This window comes from Bufo bufo, chromosome 4 (assembly GCF_905171765.1).
Source record: "Bufo bufo chromosome 4, aBufBuf1.1, whole genome shotgun sequence".
NCBI lineage: Eukaryota > Metazoa > Chordata > Amphibia > Anura > Bufonidae > Bufo > Bufo bufo.
The window spans coordinates 504,498,286-504,523,312 of record NC_053392.1 but is presented as its reverse complement, the minus strand read 5'-3'; the positions used below and the strand labels follow the sequence as shown (position 1 = coordinate 504,523,312).

General features: G+C 46.5%; 1 protein-coding gene across 1 annotated transcript in view; it reads left to right on the top strand.

The window, feature by feature from the left end:
- The first annotated feature begins 5,405 nt into the window (after positions 1–5,405).
- The window catches only part of ENTPD6 (ectonucleoside triphosphate diphosphohydrolase 6), a 36,676-nt gene continuing 17,054 nt past the window's right edge, over positions 5,406–25,027 (top strand). The window contains exons 1-8 of the mRNA XM_040429653.1: positions 5,406–5,486; positions 8,264–8,502; positions 13,368–13,444; positions 14,987–15,130; positions 15,830–15,905; positions 15,995–16,030; positions 22,223–22,311; positions 23,437–23,516. Coding sequence (XP_040285587.1) covers positions 5,479–5,486; positions 8,264–8,502; positions 13,368–13,444; positions 14,987–15,130; positions 15,830–15,905; positions 15,995–16,030; positions 22,223–22,311; positions 23,437–23,516 — 749 coding nt within the window. The 5' untranslated portion in view covers positions 5,406–5,478. The remainder of the gene's footprint in view (positions 5,487–8,263; positions 8,503–13,367; positions 13,445–14,986; positions 15,131–15,829; positions 15,906–15,994; positions 16,031–22,222; positions 22,312–23,436; positions 23,517–25,027) is intronic.

The following is a 25,027-nucleotide window of genomic DNA, read 5'->3' as shown; positions in this document are numbered from 1 at the left end:
GTCTGATAGACACAGGAAGGCACACTAAGGACGAAGGTAACACTACCACATTATCAGCACTAGTGTTATCTGTGGTTTTACATAGGACTGCAGGTAACACTGCTACATTTTCAGAAATCAGAGAGCCATCACTGTCTGTGTTATCTGTATTTATTTATGCGACCAGGTGTAAGGAGGGGGGGGGGGGGGGGGCGCCACAAGGTTAGCTCGCACAGAGCGCCTGAACACCTAAGGCCGGCCCTGCTTGTCTGCAAACCGGACAAGAATAAAACGTGCTATATTTTTTTTGCGGGGCCACGGAACGGAGCAAAGGATGCGGACAGAGTGCTGTCCGCATCTTTTGCAGCCCCATTGAAGTGAATGGGTCCGCATCCGAGCCGCAAAAACTGTGGCTCGGATGTGGACCTGAAAAACGGTCGTGTGCACGAGGCCTAAAGAGGACCTTCCACCGGTCCTGACATTACCATATAAATACCTGGCTGTGTAGGGCATACAGATGGCATGCGATATCGCTCCTTTTTTTTTTAAATATGCGCTGCTCCGTTTGGGCCGCTGTGCCCCCCGTTCCGGTTTCCTGCCCTGTATGCTAATCCATACCATCGTTACAGGGAGGAGGAGACGGCCGTGTTTCTAAGGGGCGTCTCCTTCTCCCTGACTGTGAGCTGCCCAATCGCAGCGGAGGGCGTCACAGTCAAGCAGAAGGTGAACAATTTTTTCTCCCTGGCTGTGACGCCCATTGAGAAACAGCACCGTCTCCTCCTCCCTGCACCGATGGTATAGATTTACATACAGGGTGGAGGGCTCAGAGCAGCGCATAGAAATAAAAAAACAGCGATATCACATACCATAAGTATGCCGCCCTACACAGTCAGGTATTTATATGGTAATGTCACGACCAGTGAAAGGTCCTCTTTAATGGGGTTTTCCAGGAATTCAATACTGAAGGCCTATCCTCAGGATAGGTCATCAATATTTGACCGGTAGGGGTCTGACTAGCTGCACCCCTGACCATCAACTGTTTAAAGAAGCCTCAGCGCTTCCTAGGCCGGTGACCTCACATTTATTGGTCCTATTTGCAGTTAAGTCCCATTCAAGTGAATGGGGCTGAACTGCAATACCAAGCACAGCCACTATACAATGTATGGCACTGTGCATTGAATGCTATATAGATATCGGCAGAGTTCAAGGCACGTCACAGAGGAGGGACCAGACTGGAAGGCTCCAGGGGAGGTACTGGGAACAAGAGAAGGGGTGATGCTCCGCCAGGCATTTTGGACCTCATTTGCATACCAAACAAAGTTCATTTTCTGGTGTTCTGAAAGATCAATAACCCAGACAAAGGTATTGTTTTAGTCATGTTACACAGAACTAGATAGCATTGCCATGGGTTACAAGCCGTGACAGACTCCCTTTGACAATTTATATTTCTGGGTGGTTCTGGAAGGTGATGGCGGACTTTGGCAAATGACTGGACATTCATAGCAATCCGTATTTTTCGCCCTATAAGACGCACCGGCCCATAAGATGCACCTAGGTTTTTGAGGAGAAAAAAACTAAAAAAAATATTTTGAACCAAAAGGTGTGCTTTTGGTGGGTTTTGAACTAATGGTGATCTGTGGCTGACACTTATGGGGGGGATCTGGGGCTGACACTGTTATGGGGGATATGTGGATGACACTGTTATGGGGGATATGTGGATGACACTGTTATGGGGGCATCTGTGGATGGCACTGTTATGGGGGCATCTGTGGATGGCACTGTTATGGGGGCATCTGTGGATGGCACTGTTATGGGGGCATCTGTGGATGGCACTGTTATGGGGGCATCTGTGGATGGCACTGTTATGGGGGCATTTGTGGATGACAGATATAGCATCTTATGCTATGTGTCATTCACAGACCCCCCCCCCCCCCCCCCCCTAACAGTGCCCCTGTGTAGTGAATGACCCCCAATACAGGGGGTGGGGGCCGGCATCTAGTTTTGTAATGTCAGCGGGGCCCGGTGCAGTCACTGTATTCTATTGCACCGGGCCCCGCTCACTGTAGTAATCCTATCTATAACTGTGGGCATTGTTTAACTATAATAATCTTCAATACAATCCATTAATCTTCACTTACTAACGTCCGTATCAGGCACTCATTCCGTATCAAAATTGCGGAACGGATGCGGACCCATTTTGCGGATGTGTGAATGGACCCTAAGGGATCATGCACACTAACGTATTTTCTTTCCATGTCCGTTCTGTTTTTTTTTTTGCGAAGCGTATGCGGAACCATGCATTTCAATGGGTCCACCAAAAAAACTAAAGTTATTCCATGTGCATTCCGTTTCCGTATGTCCGTTCTAAAAAGAATAGAACATGTCCTATTATTGTCCGCATTACAGACAAGGATAGGACTGTTCTATTAGGGGCCAGCTGTTCTATTCCGCAAAATACGGAATGCACATGGACGTCATCTGTATTTTTTGCGGACCGCAAAATACATATGGCCGTGTGCATGAGCCCTAAGGCCTCTTTCACACGACCGTTTTTTTTTTCGTTTACGGGCCGTTTTTTTGCGTTCCGTATACGGAACCATTCATTTCAATGGTTCTGCAAAAAAAAACTGAATTCCGATTCCGTACTTCTGTTCCAAGATAGAACATGTCCTATTATTGTCCGCAAATTACGTTCCGTGGCTCCATTCAAGTCAAGGGGTCCGCAAAAAAACGGAACAAATACGGAAATGCAGCCGTATGTCTTGTGTATCCGTTCCGTTTTTGCGGAACCATCTATTGAAAATGTTATGCCCAGCCCAATTTTTTCTATGCAATTACTGTATATGCTATACGGAAAAACGGAACAGAAACAAAAAATGGAACGGATCCGTGAAAAACAGATCGCAAAACACTGAAAAAGCCAAAGCCATACGTTGTGTGAACTCGGCCTGAGGCCTCATGCACACGATTGTATTTTTTCACGGTCCGCAAAACAGGGTTCCGTTGGTCCGTGATCCGTGACCGTTTTTTCATCCGTGGGTCTTCCTTGATTTTTGGAGGATCCACGGACATGAAAAAAAAGTCGTTTTGGTGTCCGCCTGGCCGTGCGGAGCCAAACGGATCCGTCCTGAATTACAATGCAAGTCAATGGGGACGGATCCGTTTGACGTTGACACAATATGGTGCAATTTCAAACGGATCCGTCTTCCATTGACTTTCAATGTAAAGTCAGGAGTTAATATACCATAGGATCTGAGTTTTCTCCAATCCGATGGTATATTTTAACTTGAAGTGTCCCCATCACCATGGGAACGCCTCTATGTTAGAATATACCATCGGATTTGAGTTAGATCGTGAAACTCAGATCCGATAGTATATTCTAACACAGAGGCGTTCCCATGGTGATGGGGACGCTTCAAGTTAGAATATACTGAGAACTGTGTACATGACTGCCCCCTGGCAGCACCCGATCTCTTACAGGGGGCTGTGATCCGCACAATTAACCCCTCAGGTGCTGCACCTGAAGGGGTTAATTGTGCATATCATAGCCCCCTATAAGAGATCGGGTGCTGCCAGGCAGCAGACCCCCCTCCCTCCCCAGTTTTAATTTCATTGGTGGCCAGTGCGGCCCCCCCTCTATTGTATTATTTTCATTGGTGGCACAGTGTGCGGCCCCACCGCCCCCCTCCCTCTATTGTATTATTTTCATTGGTGGCACAGTGTGCGGCCCCCCCTCCCTCTATTGTATTATTTTCATTGGTGGCACAGTGCGCGCCCCTTCCTCCCTTCCTCTATTGTATTATCATTGGTGGCCAGTGTGCGCCCCCCCCTCTATTTTGGTGGCCAGTGTGCGGCCTCCCCTCCCCCCCCCAACCCGATCATTGGTGGCAGCGGAAAGTTAGAAGCATCATACTTACCTGCTGCGATGTCTGTGACCGGCCGGGAGCTCCTCCTACTGGTAAGTGACAGATCATTAAGCAATGCGCCGCACAGACCTGTCACTTACCAGCAGGAGGAGCTCCCGGCCGGTCACAGACATTGCAGCAGGTAAGTATGATGCTTCTAACTCTCCGCTGCCACCAATGATCGGGTTGGGGGGAAGAGGGGAGGCCGCACACTGGCCACCAATTATATTAATACAATAGAGGGGGGGCCGGGGGGCGCGCACACTGGCCACCAATGATAATACAATAGAGGGAGGAAGGGGGGGGCCGCACACTGTGCCACCAATGAAAATAATACAATAGAGGGAGGGGGGGCCGCACACTGTGCCACCAATGAAAATAATACAATAGAGGGAGGGAGGGGGGCCGCACTGGCCACCAATGAAATTAAAACTGGGGAGGGAGGGGGGTCTGCCCCCTGCTGCTTGGCAGCCCCTGATCTCTTATAGGGGGCTATGATATGCACAAATAACCCCTTCAGGTGCAGCACCTGAGGGGTTAATTGTGCGGATCACAGCCCCCTGTAAGAGATCGGGTGCTGCCAGGCAGCAGTCATGTACACAGTTCTCAGTATATTCTAACTAGAAGCGTCCCCATCACTATGGGAACGCCTCTGTGTTAGTGAAAACTCAAATCCGACAGTATATTCTAAGTGAAAACTCAGCTCTGAAAAAGCTTCCATACAGACGGATCTTCGGATCTGTCTGTATGAAAGTAACCTATGGCCACGGATCAAGGACGCGGATGCCAATCTTGTGTGCATCCGTGTTCTTTCACGGATCCATTGACTTGAATGGGTCCGTGAACCGTTGTCCGTCAAAAAAATAGGACAGGTCCTATTTTTTTGACGGACAGTTAACACGGATCACGGATGCGGCTGCAAAACGGTGCATTTTCCGATTTTTCCACGGACCCATTGAAAGTCAATGGGTTCGTGAAAAAAAACGGAAAACGGCACAACGCCCACGAATGCACACAACGGTCGTGTGCATGAGGCCTAATACTCATACAGCTGATGTCCAGCACCCTCAGGTTGTGTTCTATATGGGCATTGTATAGGCTAATAGATATTCTATATGGTGATGTCTATTGTAGTGTCCTGCCCATGATACCCTCCTTTTTGGGGTTATGGAAATGACCACCCTAGCAGGGGGTACCAGATGACCCCCACCAATCAGCCGGAGTATAAACCATCATCCAAACAACCTGAAGTGAACAGTGCACATCACTTCTTTTAGACAGGACAACCTCCCCCATCATCCCCCTGCACACAGAGCCAGAGGATCTCCCCGCAGCCTCGGAATGCGGACGGAATGCGATACGGTAGCAGCTGGACTCAGACAGCAAGCTCCTCCCACTTCCCGTCTGTTCACGTGACCTTCCTCCCTCTGTTCCCTAGCCTATGAGAGCAGACGCTTTGCTTACGCTCCTCCTTCTCTCCCCTGGGGATGACGTACGCGGGGGGATGACGTACGGGGGGGCGGGGCAGTGATGTGGAGCTTTTCCGTAGTGACAGGAGCAGCGGCCGGCACCGCCAGCCCTATGGCTTGTGACTATGAGCAGGTAAGTGGTGGTGACAGGGCTGCCCCTCTGCCTTTCTCATTCAGAACCGCGGAGCAGATAACCGCCTGGTGTGAATGCCGGCATTCATTCACTTATTGGGGCACATAGAGACGTCCCTCCCTGGCATTGTCCCTGTCACTTTTCTGAATTGTAAGGCAGTGTGATTTCCAAGCTTTGCCCCATTTTCAGTGTAATCAGGTCACAGATGTGACATCACTATGTTGATAATTTAATTGCCTCTAACGATTTTTTTCCTTGCCGGTGTAACGTTCTACTTCCCTACCTCGTGAGATTTCCCTACCCTTCCACAGGCGCACAACGACGGGTTAGGGAAATTTCACAGCAGAGTGCGCATGCGCCGGGAGGGAAAATGTATGTGCCAGTGCGCAGGCGCCGTGATCGGATGGATGTTCTCAGCTGGACACTGGCCGACACTGCGCATGCGCTGGGAGCCTCACCAGCGGTTAGGGTAGGGAAAAAGCACTGGCCTGTACGTAATTTTTCCCTTCCCTAACCGCTGGTGAGGCTCCCGGCGCAGTGTCGGCCGGTGTCCAGCTGAGAACATCCATCCGATCACCGCGCCTGCGCACTGGCCCATAATTTTTCCCTCCCGACGCATGCGCACTCTGCTGTGAAATTTCCCTAACCCGTCGTTGTGCGCCTGCGCGGCGCACCTCCTCACGTCATATCCGGTGCGACCGGAAGTGACGAGGGTAGGGAAATCTCACGAGGTAGAGAAGTATAACGTTACACCCCGCCGCTTGGAATCCATTAAGCCGCCCACCGTCTGTACGCCGTACCGCTAACCTCTGACAGTACGCGGCACAGCGGGGCTTCAGTTGTAGGATGAGTCCAAGTGTCAAAGTTAAAGAAGTTTTTAGCTAAGTTTTATTTATAATGAAGAGTTCCTCTACTTACTAGTCTACTGTCTTTCAATTTTTCGTCAAATTTAAAGGGGTTGTCCAGTTTTCCTCTTCAGTTAATTGCTTAAAGGGGTTCTGCAGTTTGTTTAAACTGATGATCTGTCCTCTGGATGGATCATCTGCATCTGATCAGCAAGGTGTCGGACCCCCGCTGATCAGATGCAGATGATCTATCATCAGTTTAAACAAACTGCAGAACCCCCTTTAAGTATAATATGCGCTTTAATACACGTGAGGTCTCTGCCACTCTGCTTCTATGAAAAACCACATTGATGTTCCATAATGATCAGGAGAACGGAAGGAAGGGGGGCAATCAGATTGCTGTTTACAGCCCCCGGCTTTCCTGGACATGTGACTGGCAAAGCTAAAGAACGAAAAACGAAATCTTGTCTCCCTCCCTTCCATATCATTACAGAAGTAGCCACATTCACTATACTGTACAGGCCTTTAGTAGGAACCTGAGCGACAACCACTGTGTTGGCTGAAACTGTTGTCAGCTCTCCCAGAAAGCGATGAAGAGCTCTTTGAATTGCCCATACTCCGTAGATCGCTTTAGACTTGGGTGTTGGTTCAGCCAGCAGCTATTCCTCCAGTCTCCACCTGTACACATGCACACTCAGCTTGGCCAGGCATGCTTGTGTTTTTAATGGGGAGTGCGAAATTAGCTGCCATATCCTTCTAGCAGTGGCCTGAAGCAAAGGATCAGGCATGTTGAACTCTAGTGTGCCTGATCCTTTCTCCTTGGTGTCTGTGGAGAGTTCGGACTCCTGCTGAAATTGATGGGGTTCAGAAACATCTGGCAGCATTAAGGTACAGTAGGTCCGCACGGATGAGAAATGCTGCTGAATACAGTGGCAGGTAGGTGGATCCGATTTACCAGATCTCATCCACCTGTAACATTTTCCACTTGGAAGTAATCCTGCAGATTTTAAATCTTCACCCTAAAGGGCCCTTAACACGGGCCGAGAATCCCAAAGATAACGCTGGTTAGCGATGATCTGGCGGTGTGAATATACTGTCGTTTACCGTCAGCAGATCGTGCTGTGTAAACAATAAGTCAGTATGGGGAAGAGCGATGGCCTTAGTGATCGCTCCTCCCTATACTGTGGAGGAGATGGCTGTATGTAATAGCAGTGGTCTTCTCCGCTGACGAGCAGGCAATGGCCAGGAAGCTGCTCATCTGTCGTCCCAATGTAAAGGGACCTTATAGGAGCTTTAGTCAGAGAAGAAGGACTGATATGCATTGGTGATCCTTTGGTAGGGGAGTATGCATTGATAATATTTGGCCAGCATGTCGAGGGTGAACACACTTGGGCTGTATCCACACGAATGTCCGTCATGCGGCTGACTAAAGTCTATGGGACTATTGACATGGCCGTTTTCTAACTGCCAGTGAATAGCGGCTGTCACAAAATAGGATATGTTCTATTTCTGGCTGTTTTCGTGGCCAGACAGATCCCATTGGAATCAATGGGCCTGTTTTTAACGGCCATTTAGATAGGTGTGTAAGTGAAGGGCCTTTCAGGGGTTAAAATAAGATTTTAAAAACTCCCACTTGCTATACACTGAAGGCAGCAAGATCTGACCCCCCCAGCGTTGTGACGTCACATGACGTGCCTCCAATACGGAGCAAGTGTTTTTTTGGGTTTTTTTTTTAACGGCTGTCAAAAACGGAAAGGCGGACAGAAAATGGATGAAAAAAGGCTATGAAAAACGGCCAGTTTTTTAACTATTTTTACCATCCGCCTCTTTACACGTGGGGTGTGAATGCTCTTCCGTCCACCCTGGGTATGTACTGTGTGTGTCGCATTAGTGTCCAGCTCTTTGACTATAACGACCTTCAATGTTTTTCAGTTCTGAAACCACAACCATGAAAATCCCAAAGCTTCCGTTCCTCCTGCTTCTTGCTTTGTGCATCACGCTGTATCTCAGCTACCTCCGATGGAATCCTAGTGTCCAGATCGAGAAACCGGAGTCTGACCTGAAGAACGCACCTGGAGCTGTCCGACGTGAAATACTCTACGGTATAATGTTTGATGCTGGGAGCACAGGAACACGAGTGCACGTTTACAAGTTCAGTCAATCATCCTCCGGTAAGAGATCCTGTATACAAACTTCTCATTGGCGAGCCAAGAATCTAGCTTAACCCCTTCACGCCCGATGACGTACATGTACGTCATCGGTCCGGTCTTTAAACATGGCGCCTGATCGCGGGCGCCATAGCCGCGGGTGGCCGCCTGCTTCTTATAGCAGACACCCGCGGCTCTTGTCCGCAACCGGCAGTAATGCCGATCGCGGACATTTAACCCCTCAGACGCCGTATCGATCCTGACTACGGCATCTGAGCGCACTGGAAACCAAAAGCGCTTTGGGTTATGCTCCGGCTCCCTCGTGTGGCGATCGGAGGAGCCGGAGCTTGTGTGCAGCAGCTCCTGTCTTTGTGAATGACAGGAGGCTGCTGCATAGTATTTCCTATGGAGCCCTTGCCTGTAATAGGGCTCCATAGGAAAGTAGTAAAATCATTATAGATTCCAATGCAAGTGCATTGGAGTTTATGATAATAGCAGATGATTGATTTAAAATTAAATGTTTTAAAAAATGAATAAAAATTCAAATCACCCCCCTCCCCTGCATCCGCCTGATCAGCCGGCTCTGGTCCTTAAGGGGTTAAAGGGGTTATCCCATGATTAATGTAAAGAATGAAAATCAGACATCATATAGGATGGTCTCTTTCTAACATTTGGGAGATTTTTTTTTTTTTTGCTAACCCGCACCTCCTGGACATACCTACAAAGGGGAGCATACTTGCCTGCTTCCCGGCGTTGGGTCCTGGCTCTTTCACTCCCCAGCCTCGGCTGCCTTATTCAGGTCCCCCGTTGTCAACATCTGCTTGGACAACGCTGCAGCCAGTGACCTGCTGACTTTGCATCATGTGACCACTTTTACATGGTGTAAGGGCCACAGGTAACCTCTGCAGCCAGTGTTTGGCTGCAGTGGTGTCAAAGCAGATATTGACAGCGCGGGATCCCAGCTAGGCAACCAAGGCTTGGGGAGCAGGTAAGTGGGCAGATCTGCCCCGGGGGAGGGGGTATGCCCAAAAAAAACAAAAAACTAAAACAAAGGTGGCCGACCCCCTTAAGACCTGACTGTCTAAGAGAGACTGGTAGGGATGTGCTGTCTGACAAACTATGTGGTTGTTAGGAAATGTAGCCCTAACACCTAGATTGTTAGCCTTGCTTAAAGGGGTTTTCTGGATAGGTCATCAGTATCTGATCGTTGGTGGTCCGGGACCTTCGTCAATCAGCTGTTCGAGAAGGCAGCGGCGCTTGCAGTAGCGCCGCGGCCTCCTCTCTGCTTTTCCTAGATCAGTGACGACATGTTGATCAGTCACATGGCCTAAGCGCAGCTCAACCCCATAGAAGTGAAAGGGGCTGAGTGCGATACCAAGCACGGCCACTATCCAATGTATGGCGCTGTGCTTGGCAAGGAGCTCACAGGAGCGCTGGCGCCATCTCAAACAGCTGATCAGTGGGGGACCCGGGTGTCAGAGCCCCCACCGATCAGATACTGATGACTTGGCCATTGGTTAGCTCATCAGTATTAAAATCTTGGAAAACCTGCATTTTCTGCGGCTTTATTGTAATACCATACCCGGTGTACTGATCTATGCAGGAATATCAGGGCTATTACTGTTCAGTCATTAGTCTCTTTTGGGTTAAAGCTTGTTAATAGGAATTCAGGAAGCCCGGTATATGTACATTTAGTATAGGCTGAATCATAGGACAGGATTGCCAGGACATATACAGCTGCTGAATCGGGATGTTTCCTATCGCAGACCCGGAGATCACGGTGTGCTTTATATAATGGAAGTCACAGGAAGTAGGACATTTGGGCTGCTGCTGTTTGAAATTCTTAATGACGTCCATTGGTTTTCCGCCTTTGTGCTGTAATTTGCGTGTCCCAGCCTGCTCCGCTTATCTCAGTATATTAATTGTATGCAGAATTTATTAAGGGGTGTGATGAATAGATTATTCCCTCCTTCTGCTACTCTGATGGATTTGTCGTAGCCGCTGGTCCTTATTTACTTCAAGGGAATCGTCACCTTGAAAATAGTGTGATCTGCAGGCAGCATGTTCTAGAGCAGGAGGAGCTGAGCAGATTGATATATAGTTTTATGGGAAAAGATTCCATATAACTTGTATTTTCTTCATCTAAATGCCGGCATGTTCTGAGCTCAGGAGTTATGAGGGCGGTCCTTCTCTTGCCTTTGTGATAATGCATAGACCAGTAGATGTCAGTTGCTGACCGCCCACAGCCATATCTACTGTAAGAAGCTGTGACAGTTGGGGTATGTTCACACAATGGATTTTGAAAATCTGCCTACAAATTAACGAAACCACGTCTGTGTGTGTTTCCCATTTAAATGAATGGGAGGCGTTTTTAGGAGGCAGCTCTTTAGCTCCATGTTGTGAAGTAACTTGTCCTCCTGTGTGATTAGGACAGGTTATGTGTGTACTAATAGGACTGCGGCCATTTTATTTCTCCTGATGATTGCTCCCCAGACAAAACGAGCCACTATAACTAATGAGAGGTATTAGGGAGTATATTTATAATAATCATATTTAAGTGTTTTAATTTTCTTAATTCCCGGTGTGAAAGACATTGAGTGGTTAATGAACATGAATTGTGCTTATTGTACTTATTTGTCAAGTAGTCTCCATTTTGAAGTTTTATGCTTTAATGTCTTGGGCTAATATAACATCTATGAAGAGCATGAATTTTAACTGAATTAAATGGGTTATCCAATCCTATAAAATGCCCCCCACGCTGAATATATTTATCTGGGTCCCCACTTCCTGCACCACTTCTGGTCCCCGCATCGCCACTGCTGCTTCTCCCTGTGCACGGATGAAAACATCCGGTGCTGGGGTGGGGGGGGGGCAGGCAATGGGGGACGAGCCTCCTTAGTGTCACCCTTGATGCTAGGGATGCTCATCCCCGTCCCTGCCTGCCATTGGCTGCTCCCATAATCAAGCCTCCCCTCCCCGCGGGGACCAGGAGCAGCGCAGGGACCCAGGTAAGTATATTCAGCGTGGGGGGCCCGGCATAAGGGGGTGGTTATAGGATTGGATAACTTCTTTAAGAAATATAGTCTGTTTCCTGTTCTGTTGTATTGTAACATTTATAAGGAACTTAGACACTGAAAATAGGGAACTACTCAGACACTGAGACATTAGGAAATCTAGTGTGAGGAGGGGGCACCCGGATGTAATGTTCAGATGTATTTTCTCCATACCAATGCTTGTGATTGGTCATATTGAACTTGTACCCAAAAAAAAGGGTGAAACAGCCAACATATATACCGCACGGCCATGGACTATGAACTCCTATAATTGCACAACACACCAGCGGTAATGTTCATACAAAATCTTTATTTAACATATATGCATACTGACAAAAAATGAATAAATACTATATAATACAAACTCAGTAGGGAAATGCAGAAGAATGTGGATGAAAGCCCCCCAGACCAGTACATATATAAATAAATAATGCTTGTATCAGATTGCCACTGCCCATATGCTACACTGGATACTATATAAATCACGATGGAATATTGAATGCGCTCACATGTCAGTCAACTCATTAAGTGCACGACCTCCCCACAAGCTGCAACAGCCACACCTGGGTGGATTGAGATGACTGATGAGCATAACACTGTGCAAAAGAGAATAGCATGAACCCAGTGACACAAATGGGCAGCAATAGCGGCATATACAGTGCATAACTCGTATAAAAATACTGAACCTGGTGAGGGGGGGCGGCCCGACGTCCGTTTCGCACGCTGGCTTTTTCACAAAACTTGATGGCTAAAAGGGGGGGGGGGGGGTTAGCCCCCCCCCCCCCCCCGCCCTCCAATGTACAACTAATAAAATTGGCTCTGCAAATGTTGCCTGGCAGAGAGTGTCTGGGTCTTTGATTCTTAGATCGACCCCTTGCAAATGGGGAGAACTTATTAACCAATTTGAACCCCACAGACAAGTGAGATGTGGTCCCCTAGTTTGGGACTTGTCCTAAATTGCAGCGACACCAGAGAACCCCTTTAATGTCTATGGTCACCTTGTGTTGTAAATGATGGTAAAGTTCTTTATCCTTACTAGTAGTTGGTACATGGTTGGGGAAAAAAGTTTAAAGGAGATTTCTGACTTTTCTATACTGATGACCTATGCGCCAGTGAATAGGTCATCAGTACCTGATTGGTGGGAGACCAAGTCCCGGGCCCCCACGGTCAGCTGTTTGACCCTAGGCCAGTGACGTCGTCTAGGTGCAGCTCACCCCTATAGAAGTGAATGGAGATGAGCTGCGATACCAAACACAGCCGCTATACAATGTACGGCGCTGTGCATGGCGAACTGTCAGTAGGCAGCGGCACTACTGCTAGCATACAACTGATGGGTGTTGGGCCACCGCCAATCAGATGCCAATTACCTATCCTGAGGATAGGCCATCAGTATAAAGTCGGAAAACTCCTTTAGAGCGAACCTTTAAGGAGGACTGAGGCCCCCACAACACCACTGCCTTACAGTGTGTACACGTAGCTGTGTATACAGTCAGTACCTGCACGCTGCGTGTGAATGAGGTTCTGGGAGTCATGGAGGTGGAGCCGCTTGGCTGACCAGTCATGGTGGCTGCTCCTGTATAAGGCTCGCACTGTCTTGATTGATGTCCTCTCAAGCCGTTCTCATGTGCAGCGAAGCAGGGTGTCCTCGCCCCAGGTTCCAGTGCATGGCGTACAGAATACAGGTAGTGATTATCCAGATGGAGACCTGTACGGGCGGTTATGTATACCCACCATAAGGCAGTGCGGACTGGGGGCCCAAATCCTGCTGACTGGTTCCCTTTAACCCTTCGTGTGCAGAAGCTGCCACCAGGACAATCATGTGTCTCTTTGTCTCAGGGGCACCCCATCTGGAGCACGAACTCTTCAAGGCCATAAAGCCAGGACTGTCCGAGTATGCTGACCAGCCAGAAAAGGTAAGTGCAGAGGATTGGGGATATCTTCATGTTTTCTTATAGGACTACACATGAAATGAATTACTAGCCACCGGTGTGAGAGTCTTTCTTCTCCCATCAGTCAGATTTCTGTTTGCATATTTTGGTCAATATGACATTGGCCCGAGGAACAAATTCCTGAAGGGGCACAAAAGAGAAAAGACTGGGGGGATGCATCCTTCTAATGCCAGTGTGAGCCTGCACTACCCTAAATCTGTGCTGGTAGCTGCCAAAGCAAATATTAGATAGACTGCTTATTGCCTTAGTTATGGCTGTGAAGTACTTGTTAAATGTCATGGGATTTGATACGAAGTCATTACTTTTTATCCGTGTCCTGGAACATTACTTGTTTGCATAGGTATTATGTGAGCTTTCTGCAAATAGGTCGGTCACAGAGACTGAATTATTTCACACCTTCCTGATTGAGTTTTGGAAAATGTTTTATAACAAAAAACAGTGCATTGTCATGAGTAGGGATAAGCGGACCTGAACATTACAGGTTCGGCGTTTGGGCAGTGGAGGAATCCCGTTATGGATTCTTTGACGGAATGCAAAATGGAAGCCTTTAAGAGACGTTCCGTTGTGATCTGTCATAATAGAAGTCTATGGTCAAGCATATCGAATCCGTCTAGTTTCCGTTATTATGACAGATCAAAACAGAACGCCTCTTAAAGGCTTCCATTTTGCATACCGTCGTAGAATTGCGTTATAACGCAATCCATAACTGGATTCCTCCACTGCCCAAACGCCGAACCCGAACATTAACCTGTGATGTTTGGGTTCGCTCATCCCTAGTGATGACAATGCACTGTTTTTGTTATGAAATATTTTCTAAACTTCAATAAAAATAATTTGTGAAATAATTCAGTCTCTGTAAAGTTCAGGTTCACTCATCCCTAGTCATGAGCAATAAGCGGACATTTCGAAAAGTCGCAGTGACTGAATTAATGCCCTGTGCCGTCTCATAAGAGCCAACAATCCCTGTCATAGTCACGGATGAGATAAAGCACTGTATTTATTAGTGAGGTATTTGAGGTATATAACTAAAATTCCCGAACCCAGGTGGAATTTTAAAGTGTTCCTCCAGATCCATTCCTTGGTCTGATTTGGGATGCAGAGCAGCCTGTACATCAGGCATCCTCAAACTGCGGCCCTCCAGCTGTTGTAAAACTACAACTCCCACAATGCCCTGCTGTAGGCTGATACCTGTAGGCTGTTCGGGCATGCTGGGAGTTGTAGTTTTGCAACAGCTGGAGGGCCGCAGTTTTGAGGATACCTGCTGTACATGCTGGGTGTTGCTGTTGCTGAGGAATCTGCACGGCACCAGGATACTATTTTGGTAGCAGGACTCGGGTCCTTATGTAGGAATCATCAGATAGGTGAATGTGACCAGTGCCATAGGAGACAGGCATGTAGTAGAGCAACCAGCTAAAACAAGTAGATGTGAAAGTATAGCGGTGTCCAAAGTACCTTTCATATAGAATGAAGAATCTACTCCCATAACCTTTTCTCTTATGACCCCAGTGTACTGCAGGAATAAAAGAGCTGCTAGATATTGCCATTAAAGAAATACCCGAACACCTCTGCAGATCGACTCCACTCGTCCTCAAAGCGACAGCTGGATTACGCCTTTTACCGGAAGAGAAAGCACAGAAATTATTGGACACGGTAAGAAAAAATAATCCATGTGCCCCTTATATGAATGATCGATGAAGGGGGCCGTCTGGTTTACAAACCCCATTTTCAAGAAGCCTGTTAGGGCTATGAGCGATGAGTCTCATTCAGAGAGGAGCTACAACAATCTCCCTCTGTGTCTCTTCCTCCACAGATTGAATTGTTCTCGGACAAATTACATTTGTATCTTATGAACAAATGACAATGACAGGACAATGAATGCGTTTATTGTAGTCAGTGACTACTAGCGGAATCTATTTCATAGGTTGCATCTGTCATTCTTCATATGTATCTCCAACAATTTATGACTTAACCCCGTAAGCCACAGTGGTGTAACTGTACATCTTGGATTGGCTTGTAATGGCAGGGATTGGAGATAACACTGATCCCAGCCAATTTACCGCCTAGATGCTGCTGCTGTCCCCCTCGCTCCCGCGGGATCTGTCATAAATGTACGATAGGTGCCATCGCCAACAGTGGGACCTATCGTGTGAACAGTGCCCCATCTTGCAGCCATAGTGACTAGAGAGGAGGCCGCACATGCATGGCTCTCTTGTTTACTTCTGCAGGAGTTTAGAAAATAGCCGAGTATAGGCCATACATGTCCAGATGAGATTAACCCTTTAAGTGTATATAAAATGTCTTGTAAGTAATAAAATCTTGATTTATTTTTCATTTGTTTCATATATTTAGGTGAAGAACATTTTTCTGTCCTCTCCATTCCTTGTTGGAAAAGAAAGTGTCTCTATAATGGATGGAACTGATGAAGGTAAGAAATCAAGCTATAAATGAGAACCAGTTGCCAGCAAAATATATGCAATATCCAGTTTATCAACAATTGCGTTTTTTATTTTCCAGGAATATTTGCTTGGATCACTGTTAACTTTCTAACAGGTAAGCAGTGCTGGCTGCCTTTTTATTGGAAAACGTTATCTATTTGCATGTGCCCATTATATAGGGCCCAAGGGGTCTGTGCCCTGAAAAAGGTGCCCAAGGATTGGAATCTGTACAAGGTGCCACTGTCTCTTCACATCTACTTTAGAGATTATAGGGGGACAGTGTAAAAGCATGTCCTGGACATCGTGTCTGCAGAATCACCTGTTCTGAAACCTTAGCGCTTCTTTACCCATACAAGTACGACCGGATGATATTTTCTGAATTTTCTCTTTAAGGACAGAATTTATTTATTTATTTATTAACACAGGAGTTGTCGGGGTTGAATTTTTGCATGGTCCCTAAACAAGGACTCGCCATGTTGTCTGCATTGCTCCAAATCTTAAAAATGTTTCTAGGGGCAAAAGGATGAGAGGACATGACTCATGGTGGTATTTGAGTCTTCCTCTTTTGATCCCAAAAGATCCCTTTTATTAGCAAAAACGTGGGTGTTACCCTCAGAACCTAAATAGAAATAAGCATTGTGACGTGTGTTTTAACAAAGAATGATCTATATATCCTCAAACTGTGCATCTGGACACAATTTAGAAATTCTAAGGCTACTTTCACACTTGCGTTCGGGGCTCCGCTTGTGAGTTCCGTTTGAAGGCTCTCACAAGCGGCCCCGAACGGATCCGTCCAGCCCTAATGCATTCTGAGTGGATGCGGATCCGCTCAGAATGCATCAGTCTGGCACCGTTTGTCCTCCGCTCCGCTCAGCAGGCGGACCCCTGAACGCAGCTTGCAGCGTTCGGGTGTCCGCCTGGCCGTGCGGAGGCAAACGGATCCGTCCAGACTTACAATGTAAGTCAATGGGGACGGATCCGTTTGAAGTTGACACAATATGGCTCAATTTTCAAACGGATCTGTCCCCTATTGACTTTCAATGTAAAGTCAAAACGGATCCGTTTGCATTATCATGAACAAAAAAAATAAAAAAAAAATTTTTTTTTTTTTGTTTTTTTTTTTTGTTCATGGTAATGCAAACGGATCCGTTCTGAACGGATCTAAGCGTTTGCATAATAGGTGCGGATCCGTCTGTGCAGATACCAGACGGATCCGCACCTAACGCAGGTGTGAAAGTAGCCTAAGGCAGGAAAACCAAAGCAAAGGAATTCCTTCGTCTAGATACATGATGTTCCCACTGTTGCCATCTAGCTTTTATACCAAATATTACAACCTAGGTATATCCAAGATTTAATTATGTTTAACTAATCCTACTATATCAGAGTGGAAACAAATTTGAGAAGTATCAGTATCTTCTTAAATGGGCTTAGTACTGTATGCAGCTCGTCACATTCAGAAGCTAAAGCCAAGGTAGAAACCTGAGGGTCAGCTTTAGGTTTTTGCTACTGATTCCACGGTGCAAGAATCCACCTTTGTGAAAATCTGCTTTCACTGGGAGTCATTTACAAAAGAATGGCATTTCACACTCCAGTCTTAATGGGGTTGTCCAATCCTATAAAATGTCCCCCCATATGCCGTGTCGTCCCCCCCCCACACACACACACACTGAATATACTTACCTGAGTCCCTGCGCCACTGCTTCTGTTTATGCACGGATGAAAACATGCAGTATCGGGGGCAGCCAATGGCAGACGGGGACAAGCCTCCCTAGCTCTATATAGTTACAAATGAACCAGAAGACCAATAACGCCTTTTTGTTTCATGTGCCAATTATGAAAACATAAAATGTATTAGATCCATTGTTAAAGAGGACCTTTCATCAGTTTTGACATAGGCTAATTATGGCATTACCTTGTAGGATGCCATGGATGTAGTATTTTTATTAAATAAAGAAATAAACTATATATATATATATATATATATATATATATATATATATATTATATATTCCATTCTAAATAGAGTCGAGAGCAAAGAAGTACTTGAGCATGCGCAAATGAACAAGGCTAATTGATGAAGACGAGACTAAGTCCGAAGACATGTGTGAGATCGGTGATCTGTAGGAAAGAGAGACTAAGTTCCGTGACATGCGCAGTGTTGTGAATTGTGAGGCGTAGAGCCTAAGGCTAGTTTCACACTAGCGGCAAGGAACTCCGGCAGGTGAACAGCCTGCCAGATCCGTGCTGCTGCAAGTGCATGAGTCCCGGCGGAGGGCCACTCCGGCCCCTTTGTCGTAGTTTTATTCCGGCCGCCTCTCGGCATGTTTGCCGTGCTGCCTCTGAAACTCCGGCCCGCCCCCATTATAGTCAATGGGACCAGAGCGGTAGTCCGGAGTTCCTTGCCGCTAGTGTGAAATTACCCTAAGTCTCCTTACATGCGCAGTAGACATGGGCTTGAGGTTTGAGGACCAAGTCTGTGTTCATGCCCAGGAATGTATAGAGAGAAGGAAGGGGGCGTACACAGTGCGGATGTCCGGTAAAAGAAGGAGCGGTAAGGATGGGATTCTTGCAATTGGAGTCTTTCTAACTTAGGACTAATGCTCAAATGGGAATATGGAAATTAGCAATGCGCTAGAGACATGGGTGATGTCATCAGCAGAGACTTTATAGAGCCATCCCGGCCTCTCTCAAACACACTGCCCAATTTCCATGAAGATGCCAGTTTGACTGGTGAAACATGTCGGTGGGGCAGTGTTTTCTTTAGCACAGCTAGTGCGCATAGGGAATGAAGTAGCACCTAGGATCTAAACACTTTATATAGCGAAGGGTTTACAGGACAGTGAGCCGTGAACTAGTGCACAGCATCTGCTCATTGGCCCCTAACTAGTAAAAGTGGACTGTGAGTTAAACGGCTCTGTTGTAGAGAGAAAAATATAAAGCAACCATGTGACACAGCTGATATTTGTAAACATGTTTATTATATTTTAACAATGGATCTAATAAATGTTACATTTTAATAATTGGCACATGAAACTAAAAGGAGTTATTGGTCTTATGGACCATTTGTAACAATATAGAGTAAAGTGGAGCCTTTACATTGGACAAGGGCCAGCAAACAAGTTTGTATTTAGGGAGCCTCCCTGGCGTCTCCCGCAATGCTGGAGAGGCTCGTCCCTGCCTGCCATTGGCTGCTCTCCCCGCCAACACCGGATGCTTTCATCCGTGCATGGGGGAAGCAGCGGCGGCGGTGCGTTGACCAGGAGCAGCGCAGGGACCCAGGTAAGTATATTCAGTATGGGGGCTTTTTTTGGATTGAATAACCCCTTTAAAGGGGTTGTCAAGTAATTATTATTCAGGACTCCAGATAGCGACCAAAATGTGACTTAGAATTTACAAATGGCGACAATTTTGCAACTAGACCCGCCGCCGCAGCTCTGCCGTTGAATACAGTGGCGGGGCACCGGAGATGATAGTTCTCTGCCCCGCCGCCTATGTTCTTCTCAGCAGCGCAGTGGAGGAGTCTCTCCCTCCCCCCTGTGCTGCCGCCACCAATAAGAAGAGAGACAGGAGGAGGAGGGGAGGGGCTGTGGCCACTGCGCCACCAATGAAGATAACTGACCTGTTAATACAAATACAGGAGGCGGGTGCCGGAATCAAATAGCCGGCACCCGACCTCTGACAGGGAGCTGCAATCAGCGGCAGTTAACCCTTCAGGTGCGGTACCTGAAGGGTTAACTGCCGCTGATCGCAGCTCCCTGTCATAGAGGTCGGGTGCCGGCTATTTAATTCTGGCACCCGCCTCCTGTATTTGTATTAACAGGTCAGTTATCTTCATAACACCCCCACCCAAGCACCCCAGTATAATAAACATTGGTGGCGCAGTGCCAATGAGGGTTAAAATAAATTAACTCCCCTCCTCCAATTGATCGCGTAGCTGCCGGTCTCCTGTTCTTTCTTCAGGACCTGTCAAAGGACCTGTGGTGACGTCACTGAGCTAATCACATGGTCCATTACCATGGTGATGGATCATGTGATGTACCATGTGATGAGCACAGTGATGTCACCACAGGTCCTTTGACAGGTCCTGAAGAAAGAACAGGAGACCGGCAGCTACGCGATCAATTGGAGGAGGTGAGTTCATTTATTTTAATTTTTTAACCCTCAATTGACCTTCTACTAAGCATTCTGTATTAAAGAATGCTATTATTTTCCCTTATAACCATGTTATAAGGGAAAATAACACAGTGAATAGACTTACATCCTAGCAACCATGCGTGAAAATCACACCGCATCCACACTTGCTTGCGGATGCTTGCGATTTTCACGCAGACCCATTAACTTCTATGGAGCCTGCGTTTCGTGAAAAACGCACAACATAGAGCATGCTGCGATTTTCACGCAGCGCACAAGTGATGCGTGAAAATCACCGCTCATGTGCACAGCCCCATAGAAATGAACGGGTCCGGATTCGGTGCGGGTGCAATGCGTTCACCTCACGCATTGCACCTGCGCAGAAATCTCGCCCATGTGAAAGGTGCCTAAGGGTGAATAGGACAAGGGTTCCAGCTCCTAAGGGGGCTAATAGTAAGTAAAAAAAAACACAAACACTAAGGCTACTTTCACACTTGCGGCAGTGTGATCCGGGAAGCAGTTCCTTCGTCGGAACTGCCCGCCGGATCCACCGATCTGGATGTGACTGAAAGCATTTGTGAGACTCATCCGGTTGCGGATCCATCTCACAAATGCATTGCAAGAACGAATCCATCTCTCCGCTTGTCATGCGGACAGACGGATCCGTCTTGTATCTTTTTACGCATTTTTACCGGTCTGCCCATGCAGTATTTTGAATGCCGGATCCGGCACTAATGCATTCCTAAGGGGAAAAATGCCAGATCCGGCATTCAGGCAAGTCTTCAGTTTTTTCCGCCGGAGATAAAACCGTAGCATGCTGCGGTTTTCTCTTTTGCCTGATCAGACTGAACTGAAGACATCCTGAACGGATTACTCTCCATTCAGAATGCATGGGGATATGCTGGATCAGTTATTTTCCGGTATAGAGCCCCTGTGACGGAACTCTATGCCGGAAATGAAAAACGCTAGTGTGAAAGTACCCTAAAATATTTAAGTTTAAATCCCCCCTTTCCCAAATTTACATAGAAAATATATAAACCATAAATAAATAAACATATTACATAGCGCTGCATCCGAAAAGTCCAAACTATTAAATTATTTAAAAATATCTCCTATGCGGTGAGCGCCGTAAAATAAATAAATAAATAAAAACCATGCGATTCGCCATTTTTTAGTCACCTTGTCATCCCAAAAAATAGGATAGGACTGTTCTATTATGGGCCGGCCGTTTCATAAAATGCAAAATGCACGCTATACTTTTTTATGGTGACGAAAGCGAATCAAAATTTTCGTATCGAATCAACCCTACGCCGATCTGATCGGCGTAGGGTTGTCACGATACCAAAATTTGGATTCTGTTTCGATTTGGCGACTAAAAATGTAATTTGGCTCCTAAATTTTTCAGTTAAGGAGCCAATGGCTACTTTTTTTTTTTTTTTTTTTTTTTTTTTTTTTTTTTTTTTTGTCTGGAGCACTGTTATTGATGACCTATCCTCAGGATAGGTGATCAATATCTGATCGGCTGTTAGAAGAACTATCCGTGAGTGCCGCAGGCTTTTCCAAGGCCAGTGACACCACTGTACATCGGTCACATGGCCTAGTTGCAGCTCAGGCCCATTCAAGTCAATAAAGCTGAGTTGCAATAGCAAGCACAGCCACTATACTATGTACATCGCTGTGCTTGTAAAGCTGCCTGGAGCCACCTGTGCTCCCCACCAGATCTCTGGGGAGTGCGTCGGCTCTTTGAAACAGTTGATAGGCGGGGGTGCCAAAACTCTGACCCCTGCCAATCTGATAATGATGACCTATAACTGGATCACCCCTTTAATAAAGGCTGCCATTGTAACATGCAGCCTAATTATTAAAAGACACAGGCTTCTTAATAAATTTGTGACGTCTGTGCATCAGAAACAACTAGGAGCTGGCGTAGATTTCAGTTCTAATTTATGCCAGTTTTATAGCCTAAATTATATATATTAAATGTGTTGGGCTGTGGTCGCCGACCCCCTTCTGCAAAGCTCCTGCCACTTTTTAAGAAGTGACAGGAGTGGTGTAGAAACGGAGTGGGTATCTGTTAGGTGTGCTCCAGCCTTTTCACTGCAGCCTGTTTAATAATGGTATGTTGATGAGAATAACGTGTAGGTGGTTTGCCTCTAATGGTGTCTTATGCCAACAGGGAGTTTAACAAACCCTTCTGCCAAACTGGCTGGCATGCTGGATCTCGGCGGTGGATCAACACAAATCACCTTCTATCCATATGAAAAGGTATAGTTGGCGAAGATGACCTCCTGCAGTAATTATATGAATCCCCTGCATCTTGTTGACAGGCTACAGTGTTCATCTGCCATAGGATTTTAAGGAGAAACTCATATAGTTTTATATTCATGAGCACTTTACGGTAAAGGAGAGTCTGACCACTAGGTGGCCCTCTTTAAACTTTACTAGGACTGAGTCATTGAACGCTGCCATGTATGTTCAGCACTAGACCAACTTTACTAAATGTAGATGTCACGGTAGGGAGCAATGTGCCCTGAATTCACCTTTCCCACTGTCCCTACCTACTTGCAAGATCCGTGGCCCACAATTGGTTGTCAGTCCCTTCCTGAGTAAGTGCAGTGGTCTATATGGGAGGGAAGAGCTGGAGGAAAATAATAAACTAGTGACAGATCGGCAGCCACGGAAACAGACAAGCCAGGTCAAACCAAGAGAGAGGACACTAAACTGAATCAGGAACCAGCTCCGCTAAAATCAATACCAGGAGAAGAGATGGGGAAAACCAGAAATATACATATGAGACCCAATACCAAGCCGGAGTCAAAACCAGGAAGAAACATCGGGGTCCAAATCAGGCAAAAGTCAAGGTTAGAGTCTAAATAGGAGGTCAAGAATCCAGTAGACAAATACACAGAAGAAGGCTAGTGGGGCAATCCAGAGGAATAGCACCAGTCATGGGGAATTTGTGGCCAGCAAATTGCCTGTTTACATAGGCTGCGCCTCCAGGTGACGTGACGCGTCCAGCATCACAATGACTGGTGATGCCAGCATGCCTGATGTGCCAGCGATGCCCCTAATTGGCCCATGCTCCTGCACAGGCACTGCTTACTGGTGCTTGATCCGGCCTGGGAGTAGAGCAGCCCAGCAGCAGGTGCCAGATGGTAAATCTGGAGCCTCTTTATACTGTTTTTAGTCTAACTTTGCACCATCTATTTTTTGGCTCAATGAAAATTTTTGGTGCATTTAAGCTGTGCCCTTTTAACGCAAAGTCGCACCCTTTTTTGGACAATGCACAAAAAAAAAGTCTGAAACAATAAATTACTACATTTTATGCGATTTTATATTTCTGTGTTACAATGATTTTTCTGCAGTAAAACTGTATTCTCTCCTATACAGTCCACATTTACTGGTGCTCCACCTGGCTATATTACCAACTTTCAGCTGTTTAACCGCACGTTCCACCTCTATTCACACAGGTGAGTTATAATCCGATTATGTTAATACTGTTGAATTATTTTTTTTGTCTTTTACAGTTAACTATATTAACAAGTCAACTTGAGAATGTCAGGCTACTTTCACACTAGCGTTCGGGTGTCCGCTTGTGAGCTCCGTTTGAAGGGGCTCACAAGCGGCCCCGAACGCATCCGTCCAGCCCTAATGCATTCTGAGTGGATGCGGATCCGCTGAGAATGCATCAGTCTGGCAGCGTTTAGCCTCAGCTCCGCTCAGCAAGCGGACACCTGAACGCTGCTTGCAGCGTTCGGGTGTCCGCCTGGCCGCGCGGAGGCAAGCGGATCCGTCCAGACTTACAATGTAAGTCAATGGGGACGGATCCGTTTGAAGATGACACAATATGGCTCAATCTTCCAACGGATCCGTCCCCCATTGACTTTCAATGTAAAGTCTGGACGGATCCGTCTGAACTACTTTTACACTTAGAAATTTTTCTACAATATAATGCAGACGGATCCGTTCTGAACGGATCCCAAGTCTGCATTATATGAGCGGATCCGTCTGAGCAGACATCAGACGGACCCGCTCTGAACGGTAGTGTGAAAGTAGCCTCACCTGGAAGCAGACAGCCATGGAAGCACACATACAGTGAAGTGGTTGTTCCATTAGCCACAATGGTTTCCACCATTAGTCCTATGTAGTTATCCCTTGAAAGTGTCCCGTGTGCTGACCCAGCTCATATGTCATGTAACACTGTTGCTTTACTGAATGTCAATGCCATGTTTCAGTCAGGCCATGGATGCATTACATAGGACTGACTGATTCATGGGCTATACCAGGTGTCAGCAACCTCCGGCACTCCAGGTGGTGTAAAAACTACATCTCCCATCATGCACACTTGCTTGGCTGTTCTCTGAACTCCCACAGAATTGAATGGAGCATGCTGGGAGTTGTAGTTTCACAACAGCCGGAGTGCCGAAGGTTGCTGATCCCTAGGCTATACCATTCTACTGTGCAGATAGGGGTCAACAACCTGATACAAGAAAGGTATTTAAGCAAAATTGTAAATACTTGTATATTTGAAAATTTTATAATTTCCTATTATATAAACAAATTAAAAAAATAAAAACCAGAATACCCCTTTAATATCTCTTCCCTTATATTTGTTATAGATGTATATAGATATGAATTGTCTGTGAATAGGATGTTTTATGGCAATGTATGCATTCATCTTCCGACTATGAATCTTAGAGCAGAGTCGTCAATCATGCTGTAGTCCCTCCCGCCCCCATTTAGCTGCTCACATTGTAAAGATTACATGTAAAACAACAGGAGGAGTTACAGTATAAGAGGACATTGGCACAACTGTATAAGTTGTCGTGTGCCATAAATTGCGGGTCCGCAAAACACGGATAACGGCCATGCGCGTTCCACATTTTGCGGATAAACACATCCCCTCCCTTTGTTAGAAATGCCTATTCTTGTCCAAAAACAGACAAGAATAGTACACATAATATATAATTTTTATTTCTAC